Source organism: Elephas maximus, chromosome 24 (genome assembly GCF_024166365.1).
Source record: "Elephas maximus indicus isolate mEleMax1 chromosome 24, mEleMax1 primary haplotype, whole genome shotgun sequence".
NCBI lineage: Eukaryota > Metazoa > Chordata > Mammalia > Proboscidea > Elephantidae > Elephas > Elephas maximus.
The window spans coordinates 16,460,121-16,473,783 of NC_064842.1; the positions used below are offsets into that span (position 1 = coordinate 16,460,121).

The 13,663-nt window shown below is 49.4% G+C and overlaps 1 protein-coding gene across 1 annotated transcript in view; it reads right to left on the reverse strand.

Moving 5' to 3' along the window:
- The window catches only part of ITPKB (inositol-trisphosphate 3-kinase B), a 112,873-nt gene extending 99,899 nt beyond the window's left edge, over positions 1-12,974 (reverse strand). Inside the window, exons 1-2 of the mRNA XM_049868073.1 lie at positions 12,679-12,974; positions 9,185-11,281 (exon numbers count right to left, since the gene is read on the reverse strand). Of these exons, the coding sequence (XP_049724030.1) occupies positions 9,185-11,059 (1,875 nt within the window). The 5' untranslated portion in view covers positions 11,060-11,281; positions 12,679-12,974. The remainder of the gene's footprint in view (positions 1-9,184; positions 11,282-12,678) is intronic.
- Positions 12,975-13,663: the final 689 nt, after the last annotated feature.

Genomic DNA, 13,663 nt, shown 5'->3' on the forward strand with positions numbered 1-13,663 from the left:
TTGCCCAAAGTCGATCCCACTTCCCCCCACTCCACAGCAAGCACTGAAGCTCCCTGCATCTCACCTGCCAACGCGGATTCATTATTTATCAACTCATACTTCATGCACGTGCCTGTTCAATGACTCTGCAATTGTTCTTGAGTTTCACAAATCTCAAGCATATGTGTTGCCATCAGCTTTGTGTTTCAGGGCAGCTCCCCAAAGACATGGACAGCATCGATTAAGTCGTTCCCTCCAGCACAGGTATGTGCAGACAGGAGTGCTACATAAATGCCTGTTGTATGGGCAGCCGTGGGGTACAATGTCTGCTTCTCAACATGGCGGCTGCCAGAAGGGAGACTCAGCTCCTGAGTGGAGATAGGACTAGAGAAGGAGGCAGATGTTTCCAGACCTAGCAATGGGGCCTGGCCCATATGTAGGAGGCTCCCAATATATATTTACTGAATGTAACGTCTGCTTTAACGACTCTGCTGAATTCCTCTTTCATCTTCCAGGACACAGAAGACAAAACCACTACATGGTGCTAGAAAAATCAATGCTCCCATTAACTATCCTCCAACTCTTGATGGAGTGCAACCTCCCCTGAATTATTTAGGAGCTGAGAGCCCTGTTCCAGGAACATCAGACCCCTGCTTTGTGGCCCCCTCCTCTCTCCAGCCGTCCCCCTCAATGAGAGCAAACCACAGGGAGGGGAAGCTTGTACACAGTCCACAGACTGAGATGGTCACTCAGGCAGGGGGAGGCTGTACTAAGCGGCTAAAATAAAAGAAGGACAATATCCACAATGTCCAGCCATCCCCGCGCCCCTGTCTCTCTTGCTACATCCACTCAGAACTGGCTCTGCCATGGACATAAAGACTGTTTTTGACACAGTTCTTAACGATTTCTCTTTAAGCAACACAGAAGTGGGAACGTCTAGCATTAGTACAGTGCTTGTCACTGGACGTCCTCTTTTTGGAAAACTTTAAAAGCCATTACATAGTACTCAGAATTGAAACTAGTTCAGGCAGGAATTTGGTTCCCTGGTGGCCAGCTGTCCACACGGCTCAGTCTGCAATCTCTCTTGGTATGCTCCGTGTTGGGGACCTGGGCAGTGACAAGGGAGGTCACTGCACCCCCAGGCAGTTCCCAGCAAGTATTTTTCCAGTTTTGCTGACATTCTTTCCAGGCTCAGCTCAATTTGTTTTTGCCTTCTCTATGGCAATTGATGACTGAGCCTTAAACTGTATAATTCAGCAGGATCTCCCGTTTTGTGCTTCTTCCATGGCTGTACAGGAGCTGGCATCTGTCTAATCCTCTGCTGGGCAAGGGCATGTGTAATCTTTTCCTTTTATAAGTTAGCTTTTTGAAGAGTGGGTTTAATAAAATGGACCTCTTAACAATATGGGGAGAGGCATGAGGAGGGAGGGTCATGTCTGTAATCCTTATCTAACCTGAATCTATTAGCAGGAAACTGAAAAGGCCTGTGTATGACAATAAGATAAACAGTTTAATCTCTTAACAATGTCAAGTGGAAAATCCAACCAACCGCCAGTAGCTTAAGGAAGGCTAGGAGGTTTTGTTGGGGACAGCAAATCCTGAGACCCAGGTTCCTGTGCCAAGGGTAGGAAAACTGGCTGCCATGTTGTGATAAAGCTGGGAGGTTCAGAAGACCCTGATAGAGTTTGAGAAATACTAAAAAATCCTCCCAGATACAAGAACTGCTAATGTTGGGAGAAGACATTTTGAATGTGCTATCCCACTGCTGTTGAGTTGATTCCAACTCAGTGACCCCACAGGGTTTCCAAGGTTGTAAATCCCTGGGGAAGCTGAAGGCCACCTTTCTCTCCCAAAGCCACTGGTGGTTTTGAACTGCCAACCTTTTGGTTAACAGTCGATCGCTTTAACTATCACGCCACCAGGGCTCCTTTGAATGTCCTATAGTTGATTTTTTTTACCTCTGTAGAGCCCTGGTGTTCCACTGCTAACCAAAAGGTCAGCAGTTTAAACGCACCAGCCACTCCTTGGAAACCCTATGGGGCAGTTCTACTCTGTCCTATAAAAAAAAAAAAAAAAAAAAAAGTCGCTATAAATTAGAGTGCACTTGACGGCAACGGACTTGAGGGTTTGGTATGGTTGACATTTTTGTCTACATGAGGCCACTGAAATCTTTTTCTCTTTCTTGTTCTTTGCAAATACCCATGACAGCATTACGTATGAGTTGGTATCGAGCACCTTGCTAATTCCAAGTAACTTAAGAGACTCAGGGTCTTCTCTGGGAACTTTACTGGCTGTACCCTAGGAATGCATGTGCTGGAAAGGCTAGTGACTCTCAGGTTCAGCACTGGACCTCCTTAGAAATTGGTATTCTCACCTGTGAAATGGGTATATTGATCAAGTCTTCCTACTTCATGTGGTCTTTTGTGAGTCTCAAATGAGATAGTGTATATAAAGTCATCTTGGGAAAGTGTGTATATTTCCTGCCTAAATTAGTTTCCATTATAAATACCATGACACTGCTTACAGTTTTCCAAAAAGAGCATGTCCAATGACAAACCCAGTACTAATGCTAAGTACTCTGACCTCTGTGTTGCTTAAAAGAGAAATCATTAAGAAGTACGTCAAAAACAGTCTTTATGTCCAGAGCAGAGCCAGTTCTGAGTGGACGCTGTAATGGAGACCGGGAAGCAGAGACGGTTGGACACTGCGGATAACATCCCAAGGAGACCATATGTATTTATGGTGTCTTTCATTCAAGCAGATCTGAACTATCTTTAGAATAATAGTTCACTTCTAGAAAAATGGATCAGGGCCATAGTCTTCACCAGAAAGACGCAGTGAATGAAGGAGGGCCAGTGAGAAGATGGTGAGGTCTCTGAGAGGGCTATGATGAGACTAAAGGCTGGTGGCAGAACAAAAAGACTAGTGTGCTATAGGGTTATGGGACCAGGTCGGTGGATTCTTCCAGACCTCCATGGTGGCCTTCCATGCACAGATGAACTAGACCCATCAGTCTGTGGGAAAGCTACAATGCTGAGTGTTTCCCTCACATCGTTCAGTTGCTCTGTGTTCCTGAAACCACCTGTGGCACCACCACCACCTGGTTCAGTAAGTTAACAGTATATAGTCACAAGAAGGGCACACAGTCTTGGGAGAACTGGACATAGAAAACCCCAAACATCCAGATGAGAAAATAGCTGTTGGCACGCTAAGGGATTTTTCCTGTTACCCAATGGTTCACGGTTTGGTTTGGTTTGATTTTGTAAATAACGAACTCTCCTAATTCACAAAAAAAAGACATCATTCACAAAATGCCAATTCTGCCTCGTCAGGAAAAAAATCATCACAAGGCACACTTGTCACAGGTTTGAGGGCACAATGCGCCTAATCCACGGACGCCAAGGTGTTGTCTCCTATGAAAACTAAAGGAACCCTTCACTCTGACGGTGCCCTCACAACATGATTTAGGAGTTTCTGAGTTAATTCCAGAACACCTGCTGATCTCCTGGTGTCTACAAAGCTTGTCCTCCTACCAAGATAAAACATTTTTCATTCAATACTTTAATGTTCTACCTTTGGAGAACTAAGTTGAAACCTGACAAAATAAAATAACCCTAAAAGATGATATCAATATTTCTAGGAATTTAAATAAACTACACAGAGAACTAATCTAATCTGTAACCACATTTAACAGGTGTGTGCCAACAAAATCACAACAGTGACTCGGGAGCACCGCAGCACTTAAAAACAAAAGAAAGGATTTAAGAAACACCTTAAAAACATTTCTCTAAAAGCACCAACTGATTGATTTTTTACGTTTCTCTTATAAAACCTAAAGGCTAAATAAGTCTTGAGCTGTATTTTGGCAATATATGAACATCTTCATGAAACATTAACAAAGTTGACAATCTCTCTTTTTCTCTATAACCCATCTCTATTTGAAAGGATTTCAAGCTGGCTGAATTACTGTTATCTCTGATTTAAAAAAAAAAAAAAAAGATCTCTGTTTTGGATTGAATTAAGTCCCCCCAAAAATGTGTGTCAACTTGGCTAAGCCATGATTCCCAGTATTGTGTGGCTGTCCTCCATTTTGTGATCTGATGTGATTATCCCACGTGTTGTTAAATCCTAACCTCTATGATGTTAATGAGACAGAATTAGAGGCAGTTACATTAATAAGGCAGGACTCAATCTATAGGATTAGGTTGTATTTTGAGTCAATTTTTTCTGAGATATGAAAGAGAAGCAAGTAGAGAGGAGAGAGACCTCGTGCCACCAGGAAAGAGATGCTGGGAGCACAGCACATCTTTTGGGCCAGGGGGTTCCTGCGCTGAAAAGCTCCCAGATCAGGAGAAGATTGATGGCAAGGACCTTCTCCCAGAACCCACAGAGAAAGGAAGCCTTGCCCTGGAGCTGGTGCCCTGAATTTGGGCTTCTAGCCTCCCAGACTGTGAGAGAATAAATTTCTGTTAATTAGAGCCATCCACTTGTAGTATTTCTGTTCTAGCTGCACTAGATGACTAAGATAGTCTCTTAAGTGATGTTTTGGTTCCGTGTGGACAAAGCCTCAGTTTTCAAACTTAAAATACTTGATGGGACCAAAGCTCTCAGATAACAAGATATAACTTTTTTTTATCATTTTCAGGTCAGTGTTCTAGCATCCCACCACCACAGCCTTTAATGTCAGGCTAATTATTAATGAAAATCATGGGCACAGTACCGACGATTTATTTTGATGGTACTTTTTCAGTGCGAAATTACAAAGAACCATTCTCCTGGTACAAGAGACAGAAGATAAGTCAATCAGCCAATTGGTCTCAAGTAAAAGCACAGAATTAAACATGCCCAGAGGTTCAACCTCCGTGCCCAAAGGCCACACGGAAGAAATCTTTCACACTTCCAGACCCCTGATGCATACTTCCCATGTACCAGGTCAAATGTCTACCATCATATAGCCATGGAGAGTGAGAACTAGATGGACCCCAGAGATCATCCTCATGCATTACCCACATTTTAAAAGAGGAAACTGAGCCAGAGTGCCACTTCGCCTCTCTGGGTCTTGGTTTCCTCTCTCCTACACAGAACAGAGTAACATGTGGAGCTGCACATAAATAACCTGGGTCCTCCCAGATCTGTAAGCTGTTGAGACCTTTCCCAAAAGATCCTCTCCACATACCTGACAGAGAAGAAAGATGCCCCATCTTAAGAAAACAACACATGCAACCTGAAGTCATAGCCCCACCAATCTGGGCCTTTGATATCCTCAACCAAAAAAGCATTTTCCACTTAGAAGTACCCACCACTAGATTCATTTTTCTGAAGTGCCCCGCTAAGATTTTTAAATGTCAGTTCAGTTTGCTCCAAAATAAAAATGTTACACTCTTTTCAAAAACACATAAAATCATTTTAAGCTGTTTAAATTTTTTCCTCTGCATATAAGTTACTTTTTCATTTTAAAAATAAAACTAGTAAATACAAAAAAAAAATCTTAAGCAATAAAAAATAAAAAAAACTCAAACCCATTGCCATCGAGTCAATTCTGATTCATAGCAATGGAAACTAAAATTCCGACAGCCCTTTTAAACATAGCAAGCACCAAGAAGGCGAGGATTTTGTGTTCTATTTCTTTATGTATCCCCCAGATAACTAAGACAAACCAAGATATTTTTTCTATACAATATAATTTTGTACAATTTTGTAAATAAATGAATAAAATCCATTTTTTGAAGCAAGAGGCAAGTTCTAATTCAGTACTGTAAGCTTGGTGTTGCAATGGTGCAGATATTCTTAAATGGAATTCTATAGGAAGGTAAAGAACTGCTGAGTAATTTTCAGTCGTCTTGAAGGACAAAAGAGAGAACACTATCCTTGTTCAGTGCAATTCAGTTCAGGTGTCAGAAAATAGTAAGTGTGAATGGTGCCTGAAGGGACAGTGAAGCCAGTGTACATTAGGTGTGCAATACAATTACTTCCAAGCAAATTTCAAGCGTCTGATCCTTTATAAACAGAGATGCTGGTGCGAAACGTTGGCACGTTCTATTTCAGGGCAGGCACATCTGCCAGGCTCACCCGAAGGTGAAGAAAGGCTGAGGCACTCTGCATGTTTCTGAGGGTGTCTTTACGGTTCCTGTCCACAGAAGCACGTGAAGGGCCTGATTTCTACCACATTCCCTTCCAGTAAAAAGGCCTTTGCTAATTTTCATAATTTTTTTTTAAAGGGGGTAAGTAATTTTCAAGTTCATCTCCAAACAAGTTGCTTTTCACTTGGTGTTTAACCATAGCTAGCTCTTCTGAATTCACCATTTTACTGACTCTGGGTCTCATTAATTACTCCCAAGGGTGATGAGTTGCAGGAAAGACCAGACAGCAGGACAGGGCTTCAGGCTTCCTCTTGGCTGTGTCCCCTTGCCTGCCCCCAGCACCACACCCAATCATTCCTCTGCAGGAATACACAATGTGCCACAGGAGGCACAAAAGGTTTAACTCTGCGGGAAGATGAACCAGTTAACCAGTTGCCATGGGGTCAATGCCAACTCATGATGACCCCGTGTGTTTCAGAGTGGAACTGTGCTCCACAGGGTTTTCATGGCTGTGATCTTTCAGATCACCAGGCCTTTCTTCCAAGCCTCCAACCTTTCCGTTGGTAGCTGAGCACTTAATCCACCCAGGAAGGTTGGGCAGCATAAAAACAAATTTTCTCAGTGTGAGTCTGAGGCTGAGGGTTCGTTCGTACGTGTGATTTAGAAAACTGAACGTGCAGTTTCAAACCTGTGTGTATAAAAGCGTGTGAGAGAGAGATGTGTGTGTGGGCGTTTGTACGTGTAGCCATAGAGACAGCAGCAGCAAAGTCCAGAGAAGAGAACGTAGTGTAGGTATGGCAGCACCCCAGACAGTGCAGGCTTGGGTTTTATCTATTAAGCAGTGAAAAGCCCAGCCAAAAGGCCCAGTCAATCAAGATGTCTGGCCTTCTGTAGACAAAATACCCAGGTAATCAAGTGATTTTTGACCCAGTGCGCAGACGGCTTGGTGTCATATAGATAAGGCTCAGGATAACAATCTGTACAAAAAGAAAATGCAGCTTATCATGCAAGCACTCAACCAAAAGCTCAAAAGTCCCTAAGATCCCATAATTTCCAGTTGGTTACCCCCCCACTCCTTCACACTACCCTATCCTCCCCTCCACGCTCTTACTCTGTCTCTCTCGCGCACACACACACACACACACACACACACACACACACACTTCCCCACCACCCACGTGATTCAAAGAGTGAAACTGGCAGAGGAAATTTTTCCCTGGCTCTACTCTGCTTGCGTTTAAAAACCTACTTAGAGGTGGAAGCCAGGCTGGGCAGCAGGCCGGCCTCATTTCTACCTCTGGACCTGCTGGGTAAGTGGAGACCACCACCCAACCCTCTGGTTTCTTGGTTGGCATCCCTCTGGCAAATGAAAAAAGAAAATGATCACCTGTCACTATTTCTCTCCCCCTGAACTCACTTCCTGTTAAGAGCCCTTTCAAACGACGTCAGGACGTACAAACTGTTTTGAAAACCAGCCAGTAAGAGCTGCTAATCCACCACTAGAAAAGGTGAATGGAGAACTGGAGAAAAGTTAAAGTGACTTTGGCTGCAACTGCTATGCGTCAGGATTTAAAAAGCAAATCTGAGGAGAGGAACTGAGGGCCATCTCTTATTTACTAAGTCTCTAACTGCTGGGCAAGAAGGCAGAGAAATCCGGACCACGCCTCTGCTGACAGGCATTTTCCATCTGTCCTCCACCCCCTCCAGGTGCATCCACCCTCCTGTAAAGGTGGTGTGCCTGTCCCTGACAGCAGGTGCAAAGTGCCTGGGGCCCTTTCCTGGCCACAAAATGCCAGACTGATTGGGGTTAGATTTTGCATACATATTTGCCTCCAGAAAATCAGCAGAAAGCAGAGTTTCGTGAAAAGAAATGCCTGGTCTTCGAAAATTCTGCTTGTGATTTCTGAAGCGAGAGAAAGAAACAACTTTGCAGTCCAAAATACCTTAGAGGAGAGTATAAAGTCGACATGTAAAGCTCTCAGTTGTCGCAGCAAAAGGTACTACGGTACAGTGAATAGCGTTTGACATTCCAGGTGAGATCTGAAGGCTAACCACTACACTAACCCCTTGCTATCACAAATCTGAAGGTCAGAACTGTACCATGCTGCACTAGGCATTTCCCCGTGCTTGCTGGAAAAGCTAAGAGAAAGTCCAGACCTTTTCAGAAGTGCTAACTTCAACTCTTATGTCTTCTGCAAGATACTGAGATTCACCGAGGAATGAAAACAGCCTAGGATTGAGATTAACCATGCCATAAAAATAAAGGCATGTCTACTGCAATAGGCGGAACAACATGTCAGCGTGATGAATCAAAACAGAGGTACGTGAAAAGGTATCTGTACAGGCTGATAAGAACATCCATTAGAAAGTGTCTACCCTAGAGATATCACCCAGGTGTTTATCTCAGGCAATTCAACCTAACATTCTGTGTCACTAAAGAAGCTGTCCACTTAGCTCAAAGCATGGTTTTCATTTAATTCATCATACATCAGACTGCAGCTAAGTTACCCCAGTCCCATGAATATCACAATGTTCTGACTTAACTGACTGAAGTTGGTGGTTCTTACCCCATAGCTGACCCACAGCCACATCTACAGGCTTCAGGGCCCTGCCATCTAATCAGAACGCTCGTTTTCCTGGCACCTAAGTGGAGGCTGAGTTAATTCACTAACACCCTTGTCAGTTCTTCTCCACCCAGGTGAATCATAGGCTCAAATGCCTCACCTGATCAGACAAAAGCTACCCAAAGCACTTCTGTTCACTATCTCTGGGGATTCATCAGGAAGTTTTTGATGACACTCGTGAAGACCATCTTACCAAGAAGTGAGCGCTGGCCTACAGGAGGTAGATTAAAACATCGTTTTCTAACATGTGCATGGAGCTAGCAGTAGAAGTGACTCGGACACGCTGCCCTTGTCCAACCCAAGCCAGGAAGTGCAGGGTCAGTGTCTCTGCACGTCCTGGGCAAACACACCTGGAGAGAATTAAAAGTTGCTACTGCCCCAGGGCCCGGATCACAGTCTTCACGATTCAGTAGAAAGTAAGAAAAACAGCGGACACTTACAAGGCATGAAAGGCCTGCTGAAAGCAGCATGAGCACTGGAAAATCTCAGGGCAAGACTTACCACTCTGGGCTTCTGCTGGTCCAGGGTATGCAGAAAGGCGGCGTTGGGGTCCAGGGAGCGCTCAGGGTCACTGGAGATGTCCTCCTCTGAGTCCTCATAGGATGAGAAGCCAGTGGAGGAGGCCGAGGAAGAGGACAGTTTCCTCACAGGCAGACTGGCCCGAGGGCTTCCCTGTGCCTCCTCCAAGCCCCCATCCTCCTGTGCACCCAGGTCTGTAATGATGACAGCAGGTATGGCGCTGGGGCTGCAGACCTCCCTCTGGGGAGGCTTATCCTTCTGATTTGGAGGCAGCTGCTCTGGGTTGGAGTGCCCGTCTCTGTCCTGCTGCTTGCTCTCCCAAATGCCATCAGATTGTATCCCTGTGCCATGCGTCCAGGTCAGACCCGCTTCTTCCATGGGGCCCAGCCAAACCCTGGAGCTGCCAGGCTGCACACCTGCCCTGTCCCCAGGAGGGCCAGGCTCTTTCACATCTTTTGCTATTTCCCAACAGGGCATAGGCTCCAGCATTCCACCAGAAGGAATCCTCACCTCCACCTCTCCAGCACCCAGCTGTGCAGAGCAGCTGCCCCCAAGCAAGCCCAGCGCCGTGGGAGACCCTTCCTCCCCTCTGTGGGAGCTCTGACGAGGCCCCACGACCACCAGAAGCCCACTCCGGGCCTCCTTAGAGTCCAGGCCTCCGGGCGGCCCAAGCCAGCTTCGGACCCCTGAAGGCTCGGATCTTTGCGTGTTCACAGTCATCTCCTCCTGCCTTTTGCCTGCTTCAGGGGCCCAGGAGCCCAGCATGCCACAAGACAGATTTGCTTTCCCCACCTTCTCAAGGGGCTCCCCGCCGTGGGGCCCGCCTCTCTCTGGGGTTGGGTTTGTCTCACTGCCCAGAGACTGTCGCTGCCTCTCCACTAGGGCACCCCCAAGCTCAGTGAGGGCTGGATCATGTGGATGGTGTGACCCAGGAGATGTGACTCCCGCTGTCACTTCTGTAGCCATCACAAAGTTCACTCTGTCCAACCCCAACGAGGGAGCTTGGCAGCTCAGAATTTCCAACCGAGCAGAGGCCCTCTTCTCAATTTCCATAGCTATGGGCGAGCTACACGGGGGACTGGCAGGGACCCCTTTCTCCATCCTCTTGGAAGCGGCTGGGCCCTGAGCCCCAGGTCTTGTCGGGGCGGCCTGGCCGGGGAGAAGTTCCACTACCTCCTTGTCCATAGCGGGGCACAGGCTGAGCGCCCCTCCTCTTCTCCTCGAGTTGGTCTCTGAAGTCTCAGGATATTGCTCCCCCCAGGACTTGGTCCTCCGTTCCTCGCTCCGGGTGCACTGGATCAGGACCCTTCCAGGGGGCTGGCTGCTGCTGCGGAAGGGACACGGAGAGGGCGAGCGAGCCCTGCCCAAACGCGGGCTGCGGGGCGCTTGAATGGCGGAGCTCTGCGCCTGGATGTGCGCCTCGAACATGTCCACTTTCTGGTTCACCTGCACGTTCTGCAACTCTCGCTGCAGGATCCGCAGCTTCCTCTTGGCCTCCTCCGGCCCCGGCGGAGAGAGGGTACCGGCGGCCACCACCTGCTGCCCGTCCCCTCTCAGGCGACCCGCCCAACTCGGGCTGCCCACGCTGCTGCCGCTGCCGCTGCTACTATTCAGCCTGCGCCGGCCGCTCCGCCAGCCCCCGGGGCTCCCGGGCTCCTCGGGTGACAGAGACTCCGATGGGGGGAAGAGGAAAGAGGTGCCTCTCCCAGGGCTGAAAACGCTGCCGGGGCTCAGCACGGCCCTCCCCCGGGACCCGGGCGTTTCGCTGCCGCTGGGGCCGGGGCCGCCGCCGCTCTTCACCTCGTTGGCGCTATTCATGATCACCAGGCTATTGAGTGCATAGCAGTACACAGCCATAGTACTGGGTCCGCCGCGCTGCCCGCCGCTGCGGCTCCCGTTCCCGCTCCGCAGCCGGCGCTGCCTCCTCCCGCGGCTCCCGGGTCAGGGCCAGAGGCCCGGCGGCCGCGGCTCGGCGCGCAGATGGGGAGGCATGGCCTGAGCGGCGGGCTGGGGGCTGGATCGCGGGCTCAGCCCCCGCCCAGTGCTCCATAAACAGCCGCGCAGCGCCGCTCCGCTCCACTGTGGAGACACAAGAGAAAAGTCAGGACCCCGGGGTGTGGGCGTGGGAGTCGGCTAGGGGGCGACCGAGCCCCGGAAACCCAGAGCCAGGTGCAGCTGGACATTCACCTACCGGGGCTGTGCGGCTAGGCGGGGGCACATCGTGCCACGGCTGCCTCAGTCGCCAGTGCGGTTGTGGGTGTGCTCCCACTCCCACCCCAGGTTGTGATGAGCTTTGAGGTTCCTTCACCTTCGAGATTCTAAGACTCGCCTCCGGACCCACGAGGACCGGTGGGGAATGATACAAAGCCACTCGGTTCTTAAGCATGCTGTGTGCCGGGAGACGATAACACCGATCTTTCCGAGGGGGAGGACACCCCATCCGCCGTCTTCAGGTCCCCTCCGCGGTGATCAAACACTGGTTATCTTGGGTAACGGGACGGCCTCGCTGTCAGGCAGCCCCAACCTCTACTTAAGGGTCTCCCCGCCCACCCTCTCGGGGCATCAGGGGCTGACTCGGAGGGAATCTGAGTGGGACCTGCCGTCCCGGAGCTGCCGCCTGCGCCCGGGTCTGGGGGGAGCCTGCGTGCCCGAGGTTTACGTCCCTGAGCCTGGCTTGAGGCTGTGTCCCTCAGCCTAAGAATGCCAGGGCGGGCGGCGGGACCGCAGACGAGGCATTTTTAAGCATTGGCCCGGTCGCCTGTCCCTAAACAAGTGTGTTTTGTGAGTGTGGGCGCGCGCTGGCGCGCGACCGGGGCCCAGGCTCTGCACCTCCCCTGTACCGGAACCAATAATCGGCGCCCCTTGCCGGAGCCCACCGCCGAGGGGCGTGTGTGTGCCTGTGTGTGTGTGCGTGTGTGTGTGTGTGTGTGTGGAGAGTGTGTGTGTGCACGCGCGCGCGCACAAGTCAGCTCTGTGTGCGCCGTGTGCCCAGGGACGCGACTGCCTCTGCGGTGACCCGCGCCCCTTCGCAAAACTCCGGGCCGTGCGTGGCTGCAGCCCTGCGGCGGCTCAGGCTGCGCAGAGCCCCGGGCCCCCCAACCCTACCCGCGAACGCACTCCAAGCCCCCGGGGAAGGCGCGGCCGAGTCCAGGGCTTCTCCGCATCCCGGGCAGCCTCGCTCGGCGCCCGCGGAGCCGCCGGGCGGCGGGAGCCCGGGGAAGCCTGGAGCGCGCGGGGGAGGCGGCGCGGCGAGAGCGGCCCGGAAGGCGGGCAGCAGAATCGCCGAAAACTCGCCTCTCTCTCCTCTCCCCCACCCTCCCTCAGGCCACCTTCCCAAATAAAACCCCCTGCCCAGTCTCCTCAACCCACCCCTCTCCGCGTTTTCCGAAACCGGAACGACCAGCCTGGCTCCTGAGCAGACAGTGACATGAAGGAGGATTCGGAGGCGAGAGCCATTAAAAAGCCGCCAAACTTACCTGCAGTTTCGGAGGTTCCCGGGTCCTGTGCAGAACTACCTTGCCCGGGGACGCAAGACCTTGCTGGGACGAGAGGGCTTTAAAAGTAAAAATGCTCCAGAAATGATTTCCTCACCAAGCTTTGAAAGACAAAAAAAAAAAAAAAAAAAAAAGGAGGGGGGAGTACGAAAGAGGAAAAACGCTCCTCCGCGCAGGGGCCGGGCGGTGGCGACGCCGGGCCGGCCCTGCACGCCCTTCTCGGCGGTGGAGACACTACCCCTGTCAGTGTCTACTCCCGGCTACTTCACTGTTTGTTCAATGTGCGATTAAAAAAAAAAAAAAAAGTGGTGGGGGGGGGAGCCGGGGTGGAGGAGGGAGGAGGGAGAAAGGCGGGGGGTTGGGGGAGGAAAGCAGGAAGGAAGTTGTGAGCTTGTCTGGGGTTGAACTCAGCGGAACAAGTTTTTCTTTTCTTCTTTTTTTTTTTTCTATTGCTTGGCAGGACCGAGGGAGGGAAATACTTAAAAAAAAGTTTCCATTGTTAGCTAACAAAAAATAAAAGCCTTTTAACTTCTGCGGGTTAAAGATATACGATCCATTTTCCACCCCTCGAATCGAGTCTTGCTTATGTCTAGTTTTATGAAACGATTTTTGAAAAAATGTTTTTAATAAAGTTTTGAGTTTGAGTTTTAAACAAAGCAAATCATGGAGACTTTTCTTAGCATTTAAACCAGGCTAAAATCTCTATAAACGGTTTGAGTTCTTATACACAAATATGCAAATACAAAGAAGGTGCATCGTGGGCACCTTATTGCGAAGTTGCAAGTTATAAATGCATCACACTAGTATCTTGGAGGACTGGTTGGGCTGTGAGCTATGGGTGGTTTTGCAGTGCAAGTGCTAGATGTGTAAACACGTGTTTTACACATTGCACATTTATCTATAACCAAATGCACACAGCAAATAGGAATTCACGTATTTTTGCTCTTAATTCTCAAAATTATTTAAA